This window comes from Quercus robur, chromosome 8 (genome assembly GCF_932294415.1).
Source record: "Quercus robur chromosome 8, dhQueRobu3.1, whole genome shotgun sequence".
In the NCBI taxonomy this organism is placed as follows: Eukaryota; Viridiplantae; Streptophyta; class Magnoliopsida; order Fagales; family Fagaceae; genus Quercus; species Quercus robur.
In genome coordinates, this window is record NC_065541.1 from 28,510,509 (window position 1) to 28,530,942 (window position 20,434).

Sequence of the window (20,434 nt, forward strand, 5' to 3'; positions counted from 1 at the left end):
TGGGAATTCATATCAATGCAATGTTGCGCTATATCTCGTGATCTATGCTAGGAATATCTTAATAGGGCCATGCAAACACTTCTTGATATTCTATTAGAAGTTCCTTCAAATCTTGCTTTTCTAGTGGATTTAAAGTGGAACCAATTTTAATTAAGAGTGGATTTTCACAATTTTCCTAATTAAGAGTTTCAAGCATTGGTTTTATAGGTTCAATTTTTCTTTCCAATTGTTTATTAATTTCATTTTCAAATTCATTAGAATCATTTAACTGCAAAAATTAAATATTATAGGACACATCAAAATTCATCTTATTAAAAATATTGAAAGGTACATCAAAACTTGCGTTATAGGACATTTTTCCTATGACTTTAGAAAAAACCAACCTAAGTCCAAATGCTAGAATGCCCATCAGTAGGCATGATGAATGTAGGCAGATCACTTGGCTCTCACAAATGATGGCTAGCATGTCCCTCTCTATCTTAGTGTCAACAGTGTTGCCATTGTTTTAGCATACAAGTAGTCCATCCAGTCAATTTCTTCTTGAACCTCCTCAATCACCACCCTAGAATTTTCCTTAAAAGTGAGTTTCTCTTCAAAGAATATCTTCCAACCAGGACACATCCTGCCCTTTTATCCATCCCAGGTTCAGTAAAGTCAAAAAAGGGAAAATTTCCTCCTTCCCTCACAAAGTTCCCATTGAGGGTATTGTGGGTGCAAGATGGGCCTTTTCGGGTTTCACCAAAAATCCGTGGGAAGTACACCTTGGCCTAAGAACCACATGCATAGCACCCTTATTGTTCAAATTGTTGGACATCCTAGTCCAAATTGTTCTACATACAAATAAAATCATAATAAATTCTTAAAACAGAGAAAAAAGATCATAATTTTTTTTGTACTTACCCGAATTACTGACTAGCATATTACATGTTTATATATATTACATAATATATCATGTCCATCCATTTGTAAATAATAGAGAGAGAATCCATCTGTAAATAAGAGAGAGAGAATCTAATCCCAGTTGAGCCAAATCCAAGAATTCAATTTGATTGGGGAAAAAATCCTGTGTATTTTTCTTTATTCATCAATCACTCTAAATTTACGTCATGAAGATCCTGAAGAAGCTTGCTTGATGAAGAATGGTCTCCGCTGGTCTCATCCTTACTTTGGACAGAAAATGAGGAATCAATCCATGGCCCATTCATTGACATGTCTCTCTGCGTTTGACTGTCATGCAAAAAGGTGGAGCTCAAGTGTGTTTGGCTGTCATGTGAAAGCTTCTCAAAAGCTTTAAACCTTGGATCCAGGTTTGTTTCACTGCGCTTTATTATTGGTGCTTGAACTGCACATTTTCCTTCAATCATACTTACTACGGAAGACATTAATGGTCTGAGAGTGGGAGAGGGGTTGGTGCATAAAAGAGCCAAGCTGAGCATCCTCATTGCCTCTTCAGAGGAGTAGCTTGAACCAAGCCTTGGATCCACAAGTTCGAGTAGGTTTCCTTGCTCTTGTAAGACATAGGCCTTCAATTTCATGTAAAAGAGCAAAGATAAACACTCATGATGTCATGCATACTTGCCAAGTTGGTAAGTAGAGAAAATGATAAGCATGAAAGTATATTAATGCAAATACAAGATAGAAAAGAATTTCTGTATCTTCCCAAATTAAGCAACCTTTTATTCATTGTAAAGAAAATATAACAGTAACAATTGTTAACAAAAAAGGATCCTCTAAGAATGGAATAAATATTTACCCAGTCCAGAAGATAAACAAACTCCTCCTTTGGCCTGTAATTGGTGTTGCTTTTCCCACTAACAATCTCCAAAGCTACTACTCCAAAGCTATAAACATCTGCTTTATCGGTCAAGTAACCCCTCATTGCATACTCAGGAGCCATATAACCTCTGAAGAAAAACAGATGGCACTAGAGTAGTGAGTATATGTGCCAGCTAAGAGAGGCTTTCTAATATCCCATTACAAAAACATCTAAAACATTTTCTAAATATAAGTGTAAGGTTTTCTGCTTGCATATTAGACAGTATAAAAATGAAAGTGCAATGTATTACATCACAACACTGCTACAATATTAAATGGCAAAATAAAAATTCAGTCATTGTTGGTTAATTCTTATTATACACATTATATATTAAATCCAATGTACTCTGTCCAACCCCGCAAAAAGTGTGAGTTTTTGAGCATCTGGTATGATTTTTTTTTTAACAAGAAATAATGGACAAAATTTCTCTCCAAATCAAGTTAGAGAAATCTCTTTCAACTTGCTACATGGTTGTATATAATGACTATCTACGTGTATTAAATCACATGATTCATTAAATAATATAAACAAGTCATGTGAATATTAAATAATTCATATAACTAAAATTACTCATGGATAGTTTTTCATGTTGTCACATAGTGGGTTGGAGGAACTTTCTTCTAACCCAATTTGGAGGAACACTCTATCCACATGATTATTTGTATTGTTTTCATTACCTATGTTAAAATTTATTATACCATAAACCAGTTGTATTTCAAGAAGCTAAATATAGGTGGAGAGAGAGAGAACTCACATTGTTCCGGCTATTCGTGTACTAATATGCGTCTCCTCTTCTTCATCAAGCTTAGCTAAACCAAAGTCAGATATCTTGGCATTTAGATCCTTATCAAGGAGCACATTTGTTGCCTTTATGTCTCTGTGAACAATTTTCAGCCTTGATTCCTCATGAAGATAAGCTAACCCCCTGGCTATTCCCAAGCATATCTTCCTCCTTGTTGGCCAATCCAAATGTAGCTGGTGCTCCTCACGACCTAAAATTCAAAACCGAGGGAGAGAGTTTTCAACAATAAGTCTTACTCTTGATATATATAAAAATGACAAAATTTAGCTACAAAATTAGTTGTAACCTAAGGCTACAACCTTACTTAATATCTTTTTATTGAAAGTGAATTTTGACAAATCTACCATTAGATTATATTTTTTTTCTTATATCCACCATACTTGCAAAATTTCTAGAAAATTAAAGATCAATAGTCATGTCATCAATAAATTGTTTAAATTGCAAGTTTTTTGTAGTTTAAAATTACGCATAAGACATAAACTTATAGATTACCTAGTAAATAATATCTAATTGGCACAAAATTTGATATATGTATTAAGAACGTAAAGAACATGCAATCCAATTATTATATTTTCAAAATATATAGTAATGTTAATGATATTGAGTAAAGTTTTAGCCTTAGGCTACAACCAATTTTGTAACTAAACTTTGTCCATATAAAAAAGATGGATGTTAGTGAAGGACTTACCAAAAAGTGCACGGGCAAGACTATTGTTTTCCATGTATTCATATATTAGTAACAACTGGTTTCCTTCAATACAACATCCATAAAGCCTCACAAGATTTGGATGTTGCAATGCAGATATCATGCCTATCTCAGTAACAAATTCACGGTTCCCTTGCTTTGATTTGGAGGATAGCTGCTTAACAGCAATTAAAGCACCATCTGATAGTACACCCTAAGAACAAGAAAAGCAATTTCATAATCATATTTTTACAATCTTGAATTAGTACTCACACTAGTGAACATGGCCAAAATGTTGCAAGTGATCACACCTACCAATAATAAATATCAATAATCCATAATTACCTTGTAAACTGGGCCAAAGCCTCCTTCACCTATCTTATTTGCAAGGTCAAAGTTCCCAGTGGCAGCTTTAATATGTCTTAAAGTAAAATAACATGTTTGTAAATCTAGACCACATAGTTCTGTAAGAAGATAAAAGAAGTTAGAAAATTTCCAAGAGAGAGTGAATAATAGAAAGGATAGATGATAAAAGGCAAATATATTGTTTTCATTACAAAAGTTTGCATGAAGTTGGTTTTTCGCTATAAACTTTAATAAGTTATTTTTATGTCCCTAAAATATTGAAACATTACACTTTCAACCTCAAATTTCAAGAAGATTTTTTTTTTTTTTTTTGTCCCTTAACTATTGAATAAAATTACCTTTTCCTTCCTGAACTTTAAAAATATCTTTCATACGATGCGTTTAACCAATAGTTTCGTACTGCATGTTCACCTTGTGTGTATGTACTTTTCCTTTTTTTTCTTTTTTTTTTTCTTTTTTTGTTTAAATGTAGTGGCCTAGGTCAAACATCTCAAATTCTTTAATGCTAAAAATAGTACCACCTAGTTAGACAAATATGATAAAAACAAGAGTGGATGGAAAGACATAATGTGTAATGTTTAAATAGATTAGGGACAAAAAACAAACTTGAAGAAAACTTTTGAATGAAAACAATATTTTTGCTATGATAAAATGTATTTCTACAAGGTAAACAGTGTTAAGAACATAGAAAAACACACATCCATAAAAAAGAAGGATCGATATGTCTTTCTATTAGAATGTTAAAAATCAATTAAACCAAAATACAGTGGATTATGAATCTTTGCCAAGCATTGATTTTGCATCATCTTTTCAATGTATAATATCAAAAAACACTTAACATAGTTGTGAATAGGCAATACCAAATATAAGTTGAAATGAGAATAAGGATCCCACGATAAATTAACCATTGCACAGTACAATGCCTATGCCTAGTGTTGCCCTTCTGCATTGCTAAAAGAGCTGAACCTTCTATTAGCCAATAATACAATTATGGAGCAAAGTGTTCCTTGATTTTTTCCTGTAACTGGATCCTCTAGAACCACAAGAATCCTTAATTAAAATGGGATTCGAACCCAACACCAGTTTTTGAGATTTTGAGAAGAGTTTCTCTTTGGAGGGCACAATATGATGAAAGTTGTAAGTTGTGTTTGGGGGTAGTTATTGTCTATCATTGGCCTCTATGGTAGAATTAGTCGGAGGCCTGAGTAGCAGCAATTTACCATGTGATGGATGTTAGTGGTTCAAGTCTGCTTATCCTCAACTCGTGAATTTAGCTGAAGCAAAACTATATGATAGTACCCAATTTTTCCAATACAGTAGTTTGATATATGATTTATCATTCTTATATAGAAACACTGATATATGATTTATCATTCTTATATAGAAACAGTGTTTCAGGGAGTTAAAATTTGTTATGGCACTAGATCTAGTATTTTGGTGTGTGTGTGTGTAGAGAGAGAGAGAGAGAAAGAGTGTAGGTGGTGGATTGGCTTGAATGCCAAAGCTACAGAAAAAGATCCTGGAGCATTTATCTGTGTAGTGTATATGTGAGTGCATGTATGAGTGAAAGAGTAGTTAATGACCATGAACTGCTAATGACAAAAAAAAAAAAAAAAAAAAAAAAAAAAAAGACACATCTTCTTATTCTATTTCCAACTTGCAATTTGTAACCATCAAAAAGTCCCTATATGGTACTTTCTCCATATCTTTTTTTTTTATTAAAAAAAATGTGATTGATCTTACCATTATCTTCAAGGTCTTTCTTCCCTAGGTAACCCTTCATCCAAAGAAACGCCAAAATCAAAACAAGGATCACACATGATGCAAGTACAATGCCAACAATAGCTCCAACTGATAGGCCTCTACCAACTTCAAAGTCTACAAAAGGAGAGGAATTACGTACATGCAAGTTAATGACAAAAAAGGTAGAGATCCTAAATTGCAGGAAAAACTTACTTGGTGTCACTTCAATGGCAGATATAAGAGGTCCATAGACACCTTTGACAGGAATGGCAGTAGTTCCTTTCCCTGCCCAGTAAAAATGAATATCCATGGTGCTACCACTTACAAGAACATCATCAAATTCCTTAATGATGGGTATACCAACACCTTGAGCTTCCTCCATAATGTTGAAGTCCTTCAACTCCAACTTTCCCTGGAAAAAATAAAAATTAAAAAAATTAAAAAGGAAAAGGAAAAGTCAAATTAAAACTTGCAAGCTCCAGCCAGAAGATGAACATCCTTTCTCTGTTCAAACCAAGAAAATCTTGGAAGGCATCATATAACAAGCTATATTTTAATCATGAAATCCTCCGTCAACTCACTTGAATTGAGACATTAAATATGCGCCTCCCCAGGCTGCTAAATGTCTGGTCATTAGAAAACATTATTTCAGCAAAGTGGAGCTTTACTTTGTAACTTCCCTTTCGCAAGCAAAGGCCATAGTACCTAAGTGATAAAGGGGCAACTCGAGCTGTCTCATAGATATCAGTCACATTTAGAGAAAATGTATTTTGTGCACGGTATGGAGTATCGTCCTCACCCATGAAGACTCCTGTGCTGCTATAACCCCATTCTTCAGAAACAGAACTAAATTGTGATCGCCCATCTGGAATTATGTCCTGTTCATATTCATTCCCCTCAAAGTTTTTTTTTTCTCCTCCACAATTAATAAACAAGGAATAATCTGCAGATATAAGAGTAAGTGTGTGATACAAAAGTTCCGTCAGTGTCACAAGTAACTTGAATAGTAAACTACTAAAGTTCATAAAAGCACAATCTAATATGTATCTTTACTTACGTTTTGCTTTTTTGGAACAGGGAAGGCCATTCTTCAAGCACCAAGGAATTCTAGAATTTGAAAAGTTTAGGTCCAATCAAATAATTTTGTTTTTGATGCATTTTGAGCAGGCAGAGTAAACGTGTCTTAGGAAGTTAAAAAACTTACGAGTTGCTCTCCACAGATGAATAACTGGACACCAAATTCCTGTTTCATAATAAAGATACATTGTTGGCATTAAAAGATAATGAATATGTTAGTCATTTTTACATTTTACTTAGCCTTGATTTAAGAGGAATTATTAGTGATTTTTTTTCCATCCTTTTTAGGAAAAGTTTTGACTACAAAAGTGTTTAATACAGAAGAAACTTACACATGTGATCGTGTCTCACAATTAATCTGAGGTGACCCTGAAAAATTGTTGTAAGATATATCCCTGCAATACATTTCATCATGACATTATGAAAAAATTCTTAACTGGGAAAGAATGAGAATTCAATGAGCTCACAGTTCAAACACATGACTCACACAAGATCTCACAATTAAAATCAAGTACATTGACAAATTTAGAGCCTAATGAAATAAAGATTTTGGACTTAAATTAGACCTACCAATTATTTTTGGTGTACTCCAATACCCATTTCGGCACTTCTCCACTTAATGAGTTGTTGGTTAAGTACCTACATCCATAAAATGTTTGTGTCATGTCTTTTCCTCCCAAATGAGTAGTCACAATGAAGGATCCAAACAGGGACAATTTGAGAAATAAATTAAACACAAAATATTGCGTAATTGAACTAATTTTTGCTCTATGCCATACATGTCATTTAGCTTTTGATTCCAAAATGTATCTGGAATTGGACCACTCAAATTATTGAAGCTCAGGTCTCTACAAGAAAATAAAAATCTCATATTATCAAAAATATATAAATTACAGAAAATGGAATTCAATTCATTAAACAAGATTTATATTTTATTTTGTTGTACTAACATATTCGGGAAAAATTTGATCCTCCAAAATGCAGTTTCTTGCAGAAATAAAGCCATCAGCACAAAGTTTAGTAGTAAACATTACACTTTTTTCCCATAAAATGTTGAGAAAAATTACCATTCATTCAGTGACATATAGGCAATAGGCAGATTTCAAAATAAAATGCATAAACAGTAGAATTTCTTGAATTGAAATGATTCAATTGCCACTGGATCACCACAAGTCCTTCTAGTATCTCAAAGTCCTCAAAATAAAATATTCTATCCATGGATAACATAATGAGAAACAAGAAGCAAAAATATTGGAAAGAAAAGTTCAATGAGAGAGAGAGAGAGAGGAATAAATAGATAAACTGTGGTAAAGTTAACCTAGTTTTAAAAGGGAGAACAATTTCATTTTCGGCTACATGATTCCTTTTTATGAGAATAAGAAACTCTCTTGCTAAAAATAGCATACAAAATAATTGCAAATAAATCAAGCAACCCTTTTTCCTTTCTCTAAGAACAAAAGGACTGGGGTGGGGGGACCGGGGGGGGGGGGGGGGGGGGGGTGTGTGAAGAAGAAGAAAGAGTAATCTTAACATGCTTAACCCCTCATATTACATCAACAAGAAGTTAATCCCAAACCAACCTCTATCATGGAAAGAGGATAAATATCACTAAGTTTGGTCGATTAATTAGTAGGCAGATATTAGAAATAATGTGATGCTTTATTCCTTTATGTGTTTGGTTTCCCTATAAGTACGGAAAAAAGTGTTCAATTCCCTATTGATAGAATTGAACCTATATTAGATATCCATATGCCACCTGACCTCTCTTTCATTGAATAAAAATCTCAAAGTTTATATGTTGGTAGCAGTCAATCATCTCAAAATAATGAGCAATAGTGTTGACAATCAATAACAACTTCAACAACAAATTGAAACTCCATTTTTTTCTTCTCAAGTCACTTCATAACACTTGCTAGAATAAACCATATAAGATGTCTCATAATGACAGAAGCCAGAACATAAAAAAGTAATCAAACTAGATATAGAAAAAGAAATTCCCAAGTAAAACGTCTCTATGAGTATACCCATTTTAAGAAACTTACAATCGCTTCAAAGATTCTAACTCTCCAATGTAACCTGGGATTAAACCAGTGATTAAGCAATTTCTTAGAACCCTGAGGCACAGGAATAAGACCAAAAATCAGAAAGTTAACAAAACTGAAAAGTTAATTACATAGGATTATTTGTTGCAAGAAACAAGTAAAAAATATAACTTACAAATATTTTAACTTTTTCAAATCCTTCAAATTAGGAAATCCAATACTCAATCCTTTCAAATCAGATATCCTCCTGACAAACATGAAAGATTAGAAAAATAATGTGTGCCACCTTCGTACATTTCACATTTTGTACCAATGTATAAGACCACCTAAGGAGCATGCACTCACAGCTCAGTTAAATTTGATAACAGGGATATGGTGACAGGGATGGGCCCCTCCATGAACGTGCCTTGCATATCACTGCAAGTGATTAATATTTCCTTAGATAACAAAAAAAAAAAGTTTTGAAGTCAAAACTTCAAGAGGAAAAAAATGGCAGATAAAATTAATTAAGCACAACACTTACAGTCTATCAAGTCTGCTCCAGTTTCCAATAAAACCAGGTATCTTCCCTGATATTGCAGTCCCATCTATCCTACTGCAGGCAGTATCTCAAGTTTAGGAATTTTGGTATTCTAAAGGCTATATGTCCACTAATCGTGTCAAATTGAATTACTTACAAATCAGTTAAGTTCGTTAATTTTCCAAATGTTTCTGGTATTGTGCCCGTAAAATTGTTTGCATTAAGAACACTGCAAGATAAAGAAATATTCAGTCATGCATTTCCACGAGGCAAGGCAGCAAAATATTGTGGAAGCCTATAAAACAAGGTGCTGATGGTCAACATAGATACTATGTGTAAGGCAGAGTCACAAAAGACATCGAAAGCAAGATAGCCATCCGTACAGATATGAGTTCAAACTTGAAATATCCAAAATGAATGACAAATACAATCTTCAGTTTCATTGAACTCAGAGAAGACACAAAAACATACTAGTATCTGAATGAGATATACTTTTGCATGAAAATGAATAACAGCACGTTTGAGGAATTTATCTTGAAAAAATGCATTTGCATCCTAAAAATCATACTACTGTATCAAACTGAAGAAAAGTTAAAAACTGGTAGAGTTAAAAGAAATGTAAGGAAAGATTACAGACCCCTGGATATTGTTAAAATCAATGAATTAGCTCATCATATTTAGCAATTATCTTCTATGGTTCTACTCAGTGCCTATTCATTGCCCATTATGAATTAGAAAACACTTTTTTTGCAAAAAAGATAGTGCAGCTTATTAAACCAGAATGCATTATTAGTGAAAGATTATTTCCCAGGGAGAGGGAAAAAAACAGAAAAAATAAATACAAAGAAGAAATTAAAAGGGAAAATAGAGGCAAAAGTATTACAGTTTCTTCAAGTTGCTCAAATTTCCTAGGTTTTCAGGAAGACGTCCATCAAGCTGATTAGCTTCCAGAACCCTATAAATGCAACTTAAACTGTAACCCAAGTTGTACACCATTCTTTGTTTAATTAAGCAATAAAATCTACGTCAAGACTTACAGCTCCTCAAGTGAACCAATCTCACCAATTCCATTAGGAATTTTACCACTTAACCGATTTCCTGAAAGGGACCTGCAGAATACCAACTGTTAGGAAATGACCAACCTCTTGACCCCTTTGGTCAACACCTATATGGCAAATAATAAAGCCTCTCATAGATACAAATGCAAAAAGTAACTTACAGAATGACAAGAGGGAGCTGAGAGAAACTAGAAGGAATTGATCCACTGATGTAGTTGAAACTGAGATCACTGTTAAATGAAAAAAAAATCATTTGGTCTTTCTCAATTTCGAGGTCATAAGGCAAAAGGGCAATCTTTGATGAAGTCAAAATTTACTGAAATATAAGGGTTTGTTTGTTAATGTTGTTATAGTAACGTTGTTTGTATTTTTTAGAAATACGTGTAAGTGAAAAAATGTGTAGAAATACGTGTAATATTATTTAAACACTGAAAATTGTTGTTCAAAATACACTACCAAACACCCCCTAAAATGGACTACATATTGTTTGGAAAAGGCACACCAAGTTCCTTAATGATTGTATTAATGTGAATATCTACTCAGAAAACATAGAAGTATTTTTCATGGTTAATACAATATGGTTGGCATGTTGCATTAGTGCGTACTTGGACTTGGCAACTAAATCTAGAAGATATATACAAACCTGTCTGGTAGAATTATATACGCTTAGCTGGTTTTTGAGTATCCAATTAAATGTTTCTGTTGTTTTAATGGTAGTTTGCCATATCATCATCAATTTAATAACAAGTAATGCTCTTAATTTTTACAAGTTCTAAGAAAGCCGACTGGAATCCTATGAGAAATATGGTAGTGTATAGAATAAATGAAGAATGTGTGAACACCTCAATAACTACTCTTCTTAATAAAAAAATCTCTATGGAAAATTCAGCAAAAATGATAATATGATGAGGTTAATTGACTTCTTAAATGCAAAAAAACACGAATGTTTCTCTTACAGTTCTTGCAGATTAATAAGATTTCCAAAATCAGCTGGTAGAACTCCGCTTAGATTAAGACGCTTCAACTGACTGTCATAGCAAATAAAGAAAAAAGCATAAAAATAATTGAGACAAAGAGAATAAGAAACTGAAATGCAATAAAAATCAGCATATACAGAGACTACCAGTTTAATTAACTTTTCAAATTTGATTTAAATCTACTGAAGCTTTATGATGGTGGGTGAGATTAGGAACTTCGTTGGAGGGACAAAGGAAAGATTAAGTTGCTTAAAGTAGGCTAGGGGTGTTTCAACTCTTCAATAGACACACTTTTGAAAAATACCTCTCAGTTTACACTTGTATTGGATTATCTAAACCAAATACAGATTACACTTGCTTGCCTATTTATAGTTAGATAAGGATGCATGCTATTAGCTAGTTTAAAGCCATAGGCTCCTGGCCCATGTGCAACTAACTAGGCTCCTATGTAACTAATTAGGCTCCTAGCTTATCCTAAACAACCTTTGTTACAACTAGTACAAGCTTGTTAATTATTACTAAAGCTCAAGTACTAGAATAAACAAGCCAGGTAGCTATGATGCACTGCATCAGTTCAGTCCAGAAATTCCCCATCAAAATAAGTTTTTGCCATCCTGTTGCGCGATGGTGTATTTTACGTGCAACAAGTATATATATAGGCTCAAGTACTGGGTAATCCAATTTGTTTCCATCACTTAATACATAGGCTCCATTTCATTATATATATATATATATATATATATTGCTAAGTAATAAACTTCATTGAAAAAAGTATAAGGAAAAAAAAAAGACAAAACAAGGCACACAGGCAATGTGCTACGAGGCAACAAAGAAAAAAAAAAACACTAAACAACAATGAAAGTACAAATATCAAGCATATCAGGAAGAAAAATAAAAGTAACAACACCCAAAGTATTTGCCCATTCAAACAAAGTCTAAAAGAAAAAGAGCTTCAACTCATGAATCAATCTTTCATCCCCTTTATTCCTTTCCCTCTATATGACCTACATAAGACAATGAGGGATCATGCTTCAAAGCACCTCTATTATGAGTCTATTAAACTTGCCTAACCAACTTGCTATAAGTTCCACAACACTATGCGGCATGACCCAATGAACCCCATTTCCATAACTCTTGAGCTATTGGCAATGTAGAAGTAAGTGATCACTAGTCTCCCTGTTCCTCTTACACATGCAACACCAATCCATCACCACCAGTTTTCGCCTCCTTAAATTATCAATGGTTAAAATTTTCCCTAATGCTGCTGTCCAAGTAAAGAAACTGACCTTTGTAGGCACCTTTGGTTTTCACAAAAAGTTTCAAAAGAATAGGTGATCAGAGGTTGTAAAGGTTTATAATAAGAGAGAACATTAAAAACACATGGAGGAGAAAATTTCCAACACATTTTATTCACCCCATTCCTTCTCATAGGACCTGCATATATAATGTCCACAGAAGAGGCAACTGATTCTAACTCCCAATCTTGAACTAGATGAATAAAACTAATATTCCAATGGAAAGTACCCTGGAAGATAATAGCAACTCAGCCATTGAAGCTTCCTTGTTACTAGCAATATTGTAAAGCTCTGAGAAAATATTTTCCAAAGGAAGTCCCTCACACCAAAGGTCATGCCAAAATCTAATAGAAGAACCACCCCCCATCTTAAAGATGATACAAGGATAAAAATCATCCCACCCCTTCCTGATATAATTTCACAAACCAGCCCTATAGGGCCCTGCACACTATGAGAACACCAACCCAACCTGCTACCATATTTAGCATCAATTACCCTTCTCCACAAGGCATTCCTTTCCATAGCTATCTCCACAATCATTTCCCCAACAAAGACTTGTTAAATAAAACCAAATCCTGAACACCCAATCCCCCATTTTGAACTAGTACACATCTTCAACTTTACCAAGTGATACTTAAACTAATCTCCTAATCCTACCCACAAAATCCTTTTGTAATTTTTCAATATGTCTAGCAATATTCACCGAGATAGGAAACAGAGATAAGTAGAAGGTAGGCAGGCTGGAAAAGGTGCTCTATATTAAAGTGATAGAGCCCCCCTAAGAAAGATATAATCTTTTCCACCCAACCAATCACCACTCCATTTTCTCCAACACACCAATCCAAATTTCTTTTGCTGTAAAGTGGCACCTAAGGAAACACCCAAATAGGTCATAGGTAACTTAGCTACTTTGCATCTTAAAATACCAACCAAAGCTTCTACATTGAGAGCATCACCAACTGGAACCAATTTAGATTTCCCAAAATTTATCTTTAGACCTAAAATAATCTGAAACTAAAAAAAAACTGGTTCCAAATGCCAAATTTACTCTGGATCTGCTCCATAAAAAATCAAAGTACTATCTACAAAGAGGAGAAGAGAAATCTCTAAACGTCTCTAGGCACTTCTGCCCACTGAGAAACCTAAAATAAAGTTGCTAAACCTAGCCCTCTCAAACATTTGGCTAAGGGCATAACAATAACAAACAAGTGTGGGGGATAAAGGGTCTCCCTGTCTCAATCCCCGTGAACTATCAAAGAATCCACCTTGACTACCACTCACAAGCACCAAAAATGGAACCATGGAAATACACCAGAATATCCACTACCTCCATTAAGCACCAAACCCACACCGTCAAAGCATATATGACAAGAAATTCCAATGCACATGATCATACACTTTCTCCAAGTCTGCTGCACAATACTCCCGGTAATCCTGATTTAAGGTAACTATCTAAGCATTTATTGGCAATCAACACTGAGTTCAAATCTGTCACTCTTTGACAAAAGCATTTTGAGGCTCAGGCACCACTTTATCAAGCACAATTTCAAGCCTAATGGCCAAAACCTTTGTTAGGATCTTATAGACCCAATAATCAGACAAATCAGCTGGAAATCCTTAATCTCCACTGCCCCAGGTTTTTTTGGGATTAGAGTGATGAAGGTAACATTGAGATTTTTTTCAAAATTACCATGAGCATGGAGATAATGAATTACCTTCATAATACCTCCCTTCAGAATACCCTAACAGGATTGGAAAAAAGTCATCGTGAACCTATCAAGACTGGAGCTTTATCCCCATTCATATTGGATACTACCTCAAACACCTCATCCTTTGTAAAACATCTTTCCAGCTAGCTACACACATCATCTTCCCAAAAAATAAAAAATAAAAAAATCTCATCCAACAAAGGCCTACGAACTATAGACTCTGAATAAAGAGTCATCCAACAAAGGCCTACGAACTATAGAGTCTGAATAAGAGTCTTATAAAAATCCACTATCTTCTCTTTGATGGTATCCTGATTAATGATCTTCCCCTATCCACCACTAATCGCCCTATGATGTTGTTGTAGCGATGAGAGTTTGCAAGTCTATTAAAGAAATTTGTATTTTTATCCCTTTCCTTCGAACATAGTAGTTGAGAATATTGTCTCCAACTATTTTCCCTTCATCAACATAATTCTCTCAATATCCGCTTTGGCCTGATCACATTAGCGGTGTTCCCCCTCTAGCAAACAGCAGTTTGTTCTCTAATATTTGAAGAGATGGCATAGAGGTTTGTGGTGGTGGTGGTGGTGGTGGTGGTGGAGGGTGAGAAGTTGGTGAGGGGGAGAGAAGACGTCATGATCTCATTCCAAAGGCAATATTATTGATAATCAAAGGTCAAGTTGTGTGTAACCTACCATTTTTTGTCTGTAACTACTATTATTGTATCAATTAGTAAAGCATCAAGCTAAAATATTTGCAAACTATTTTCTAGAATCTAGCCATAAATGAACTGCACAAATAGATATTTGTAAACATTTTATGTGCATTATTATCAAGAAAAAATTAGAGAATGTGAAAGAAAAACAAAGCTCATACATGTGAGTGATGCTGCAAACAGACTGAACAGTGCCACTGCTGAGAGAACAGTTGCATGTGACATTGCTTAGCATGTCTTCTGTAATGAATCTGTTGACACTTCCCTTAGTACTGCAGAAATTTTCATTGATCTTCCAATTTAGGTTTTTTAATTTTGAGTTTATTGCTTCAAGAGCTTTCACTGTTAGATACAAAGTCAATTAGTAATATGCATTTATATACGTATTAAGGAAGTTATAGAAAAAAAATTAAAAAAATTAGACAACATCCAAGTGAAAAAGGAAACCAAAAGCCAAAAACTTGTTATAATCATCTTATTAAAAAAAAAATAAAAAAAAACATATATTATTTAGCACAGTTATCTAAGAAGCAATATGACATGCGAGTGTTTATATAACTACCGTCTGTACATATTCTTCAATAATAACATCCGTCTTTGTGAATGCATATCACTGGGTCCCAAAAGAAAGTAATCCATTGGGTCGCAAAGTAAAGAAAGAATCCAAGTATGATCCGCTTTTTATCTAACTCTTATAAAAGTTAAAACACCATATTTTTATTTGAGTAAATTTCAATTCATATTTTATAGTTTGACCCTATCACAATTTAATTTATAAAGTGAATTGCTACATTTTGGTTTGGATTCTATCCAAATTTAAAATTTCTGAAAGACAAAAGTTTGTGTAATAATTGAAAGTTTGTGTACTAAATTGTAATAGAATCAAACAAGAGTGGGTACATTGTAATTGTTTCTTTTTATTTAATAAACCCAAATGAAATATACGTAGTCACACCCTTTCTTACATCCTTTCTCTATAGACTAAGCTAATAATTAGTGTCATTTCAAATTTCAATTCCAACATGCTTAATAATCAAACAAATCTTTGACTCTTTTTTTTTTTTTTTTGATACACATTAATCTTTGACATGTTAGTATATCACATCATCAAAAACTTTTTTTTTTTTTTTTAGAGAGAATTTCAACCTATGGCGTCCGCTCCTAATGATATCTCTTTATCATCAAACCAAGATATCATTTTGGTGTAGATAGGAATTGAATCTCAAATCTCTTATACAACCATCAGAGATTTTACTAATTAAGCTAATTAGAACTTACAACTAAATTAAATAACAATTTTTTTTTTTTTTTTTATTCCTGATCTGACCAAAAGATATATGTTGGCCATGATAGTCAATATAGCGGTTGGAACATCAAGCTATAATGTCAAGCATAATCATATTGCAAGAAAATTAATAACAGTTTACATTTATTAAAAATATATATATGAAAGAAAACAAGGAATTAATACCGGTCTAACAAAATCTAGTCAAGTCAACAAAAATCAAATTAATTGATGCCAAGTTCAAGTTCTCTAAAGTGATCCAAGCCAAAAAAGAAAAAGAAATTTAAATTCATTTAATATCACCAGCCAACCAAATTATTTCCTACAAGACTACGTATGGACATAACATAACCATTCTCACACCTAATTTCACAACTTACTAATTTGTGTAATTGTGAGTAGTTGACGAAAAGTAGTGAGTCTATTTATGCAGAAAGGGTCCAACATTCACACAAGTCAACAAATTATGAAATTAGGTGTGTGTCTGGAATTATTATATTTCCTACTTCTATTAATTATATTGAATATTCCTCCAACCAACTTACATAAATAGATTGAATTTTCCTAATAAATCGATGTGTACATTAAATGAAATCATTTATTTAATGATAATATTACTTATTTAAATAAATTAAAAGCAATGCTACATATAAAACTATTTTACAATATTTTTACAATAAATATAGGGAAAATGTTAAAGTTACAAACTATTTTACAATATTTTAAAAAAAAAAAATTATTAATGTGATGAGTAGGTATTAGTAGGTGTAAAAAATAATGTTAATGATAGGACTAGATAGAACAAGTAAGAATTGGTTACAACAATAGTTTGTAAAAATGTTGTAAAATCATTTGTGTCAATAAAATTACTCAAAAAGTAAATGTGAATGGTCATATTAATCGTTACATAATGACTTTAAAAAATTTATTTAAAAAAAAAAAAAAGTTTCAGCAGTAATAAGTAATAGGTAATAGGGACCAGGATCGTATCTCATTCAATAGACATATTGCTGATAATTAACAGTTTTTGGTTCTCACTTCTCAGGGCATAAAAGTTTTGAAAGAGATGAGCCCATCCAATGAAAGTGAAGAAGAATTTCATTATTGAGAGACAGGGAACAATAATAGAGGGTCCCAATAAATAAAAGAAGAAGATATGGGAAATTGAGGACCCTGTCATATTCTTATTCTGATGGCCAATTTTGGAAACAACACAAGCTAAAGAATATGTTACCATAAAACACAAAAGAACAATACACATCAAGTGGAGAAAGAGAGTGATAATAATAATAATGTCTGTGAGCACACAAATAATGTCCCGGACCTTGACTCGACTAGCTAGAGCCAACCAGAGTAATTTGCGCAAGCAACAGCTAGATGGCACAATTAATCTTCCTATCCATTGACAAATGACACGCATCACCAAGCGCAATTATTATTGCTACGGACAATATCTCATATACATATAATTTCCTTTCCTCGGGTTCAATTCAACCTATATAATTAAGACCAATAATGTTTAAGATATAGACTGTATACCACCACCCTCACATTTTTATTCCCAATATATATATATATATATATATTTTTTTTTTTGCAACCATTTTTCTTGTTTAAATCTTAATAATCTAATACTCGTGTCTCTTTGGAAACAATATATTTAACTTTTTGCTGAAAACAGACCTCCACGCGTTTTTTTTTTTTTTTTTAATGTAACAACCATTGAAAAGAACTGTTCAATTTATGACCATATTGCCCTAAATTGGACAACTATTTCAGGACCTTAATGCACTTACTTACATGATCAAAAAATACTATTATATATAATAAAGATATTCACCTTACCTTTTTTTTTTTTTTTTTGGTTTAAAGGAAATAACCTTACCTTATTAAAGAAACAATTTTCCTTTCCTTGCCCATCAAAGAAAATTATATAATTTAAAAATAATAATAATAATGTCATAAGGCACAGGTCAAATAAATAATCTGACATTTGACCGTATAAATTAATTAAATATTAAATATCCCAGTAAGCCAGGCCCAGACAGAAATGGAGGACCATCACCATGCAATGCAAAAAAATTAATGCATGTAGTTAAAAGTTGATATCTCTAAAAGTAGACCACAAAATGGACCCCACCTGTAGATAAGGACGGCCGTGCTGGACATTATTTTTTTTTTTTTGGTTGAGAAGCCACCCAAAACCCCAAAAAGAAAGTGATATTAATCCTTCGAACTAGTTTGGAAAAAATTCTACAAACAGAAACATGAAATTCATCAATTAAATTTTTAAAATTCATACCTAAAAAAAAAATATATGAAAAATTTGAAAAATTTCTCCCCAGATTAGTTTGGAGAAGAACTTTTTTTCTTAATCAAATCACTTCAAATACATGTAAAAAAATAAATGGTCATATACAGATACTAGTAAATTGTCAACATATATATATATATATATATTTATATATAATTTTTTTTCTTTTCTTTTTTTGAGATGGAAATTCATGAGCATATAATCATATAAATTAGATGGTCATTTACGAAAGGAGATTCTTCCATCGTGATTTGGAGGAAAACATTTCCATAATAACCCAATGGTTGATTGCATAGACAAAACATAAATTCAAGAAAAGAACAGAAACACTTATGCCAAAATTTCGTAATAGTTTCCTTCTATAGAATTCTTGGATCACTAGAAATTTAAAATACAAATCGATTAAATTCGAGGAGCAATTCACTCGATTAATTTGTTTTACCAGTAGAAAACACAGAAAAGTCTTTCAAGAAACTGGCATAAGAAGAATAGTGGAAAATCAAACACAATTCGCAAGAAATTGTATTCACGGAAAAGAAAACAGCGTACTAAGACTAAAAAACATAAGATTCAGCAAAAAAGGGTAAAAAAACATAAGATTAAGCACAGGAGAACAAATTGTTCAGTTAGAGACTATTAGTGTTATGTGGGAAAGTACATACCTTCATTTTGTGGCAAAGTTTGAGCGTCCGTTCCAAACTGGATGAAGCAATTCAAAACGAAAATGACAAGAACAACAACATAGACAACCTTGGATTCTGAAATCCCAAGTCCCATCGTTTTCCTCTGATAAAAATACTACTTAAAATGCCACAGCACTCCTATAAATACATAAAGAGAGAGAAGTTGGAGGGAAAGAGTAAGAGACAAAGGCACCGCCTGGAAATGGAAAAAGTTATTGGTACTGTTGCGTTTAAAAAGATACGTGGCTAAGTTGGACTAAGGAAAGATCAAAAGCAGTAATAGAAAAGGTATTGGTATTGGTACTGTTGCGTTTACAACTTTAATATTTAATAAAATTATAAACCTCAATCCCAATCCATGGAAATGGAAGCCGCCGAAGTGGAATATCTTTCTTTGTCTGCCTTTTTACCAATACGACCGAAGTAACCGGATTTTCATTAAATTCTATAAGAATAGGGTATTTTATAAGAATAGGGTGTAAAGTTCATATTTTACATCATCCAATAAATAATTGTCATATTAGTATTTTACTTAAAATTCAATACATCCTACCACACCTAATAACACCTCGATAAATTCCCAATTTGGTTGGATTTATATATGAGCATTAGAATTGATTGAGTGTGATTGTGTTTATTCTTAAATATATGATAAGATGATGTAGCATATTAGGATTTGAGGGGTAAAACATAAGTTTTACACTACGTCCTTATAGAATTAATCTCTTCCTTTTATTTGCGGTTTCCGCTTTTTCCACAAAGTAACCAACCCCAGTCTTTTTCTTTTTTTCTTTTTTTTTTAAGATAAAACCCATTCTTTTTTAATGGTGACAAAATCAACTTAAACTCATTTATCCATCTACTTAAATATGACTCAAACGCACCCAATTATTAATTGGGTCAAATGGATATTAATCCAATTAAGCTCTATTAACACTTATGTTAATTGGGTTTTAACTGGGTACTCAATTAGATCCGAGTATTGTTATATATATAAAATAGATCCAAGCATGACCTAAGTATTATTTCTAAAATCACCCGACTCTAAAATACTCCAAAACTACTAAAAACACCAAAATACCCTTGGAACCACCAAAATAATTAAAATATACTCTATATGATAAAATATATCCCGAAACTTCCAAATACCTCCCGAAATCGGTTAAAATGGCCAAATACCATATTTGGCCGAAATTATTAGAGTTCTACGACTATTTGAGAAATAATTAGTGATCTACCACCTTTTTAAAACTCAAACTTGTGAATGTTGACACCCCATTTTGCAACCCACATTTAACCTCACTTGAAGGGATAAAAAGTAATTTCACCTTAGAAAATGGGCATCTT

General features: G+C 32.9%; 1 protein-coding gene across 3 annotated transcripts; it reads right to left on the minus strand.

The window, feature by feature from the left end:
* Positions 1 to 284: 284 nt before the first annotated feature.
* LOC126695119 (probable LRR receptor-like serine/threonine-protein kinase At1g53430) lies at positions 285 to 19,344 on the minus strand. 3 transcript variants are annotated; one of them, XM_050391755.1, is made up of 24 exons: positions 19,067 to 19,344; positions 14,967 to 15,147; positions 11,066 to 11,137; positions 10,271 to 10,339; positions 10,089 to 10,160; positions 9,935 to 10,006; positions 9,209 to 9,280; positions 9,055 to 9,126; positions 8,877 to 8,948; positions 8,707 to 8,778; positions 8,532 to 8,603; positions 7,269 to 7,337; positions 7,060 to 7,128; positions 6,822 to 6,884; positions 6,617 to 6,655; positions 6,470 to 6,519; positions 5,994 to 6,355; positions 5,626 to 5,824; positions 5,413 to 5,547; positions 3,649 to 3,767; positions 3,307 to 3,517; positions 2,571 to 2,808; positions 1,754 to 1,904; positions 285 to 1,523 (listed from the first exon to the last, which is right to left on the minus strand). In XM_050391755.1, exons 1-24 carry the CDS (start codon positions 19,179 to 19,181, stop codon positions 1,089 to 1,091), a joined length of 3,081 nt encoding a protein of 1,026 aa, XP_050247712.1. In that variant the 5' UTR covers positions 19,182 to 19,344; the 3' UTR covers positions 285 to 1,088. The 3 variants fall into 3 exon arrangements, with proteins under 3 accessions (XP_050247712.1, XP_050247714.1, XP_050247713.1); XM_050391757.1 differs by having other exon boundaries at positions 14,967 to 15,077; positions 19,067 to 19,340; XM_050391756.1 differs by lacking the exon at positions 7,269 to 7,337.
* Between the last annotated feature and the right edge of the window lie 1,090 nt (positions 19,345 to 20,434).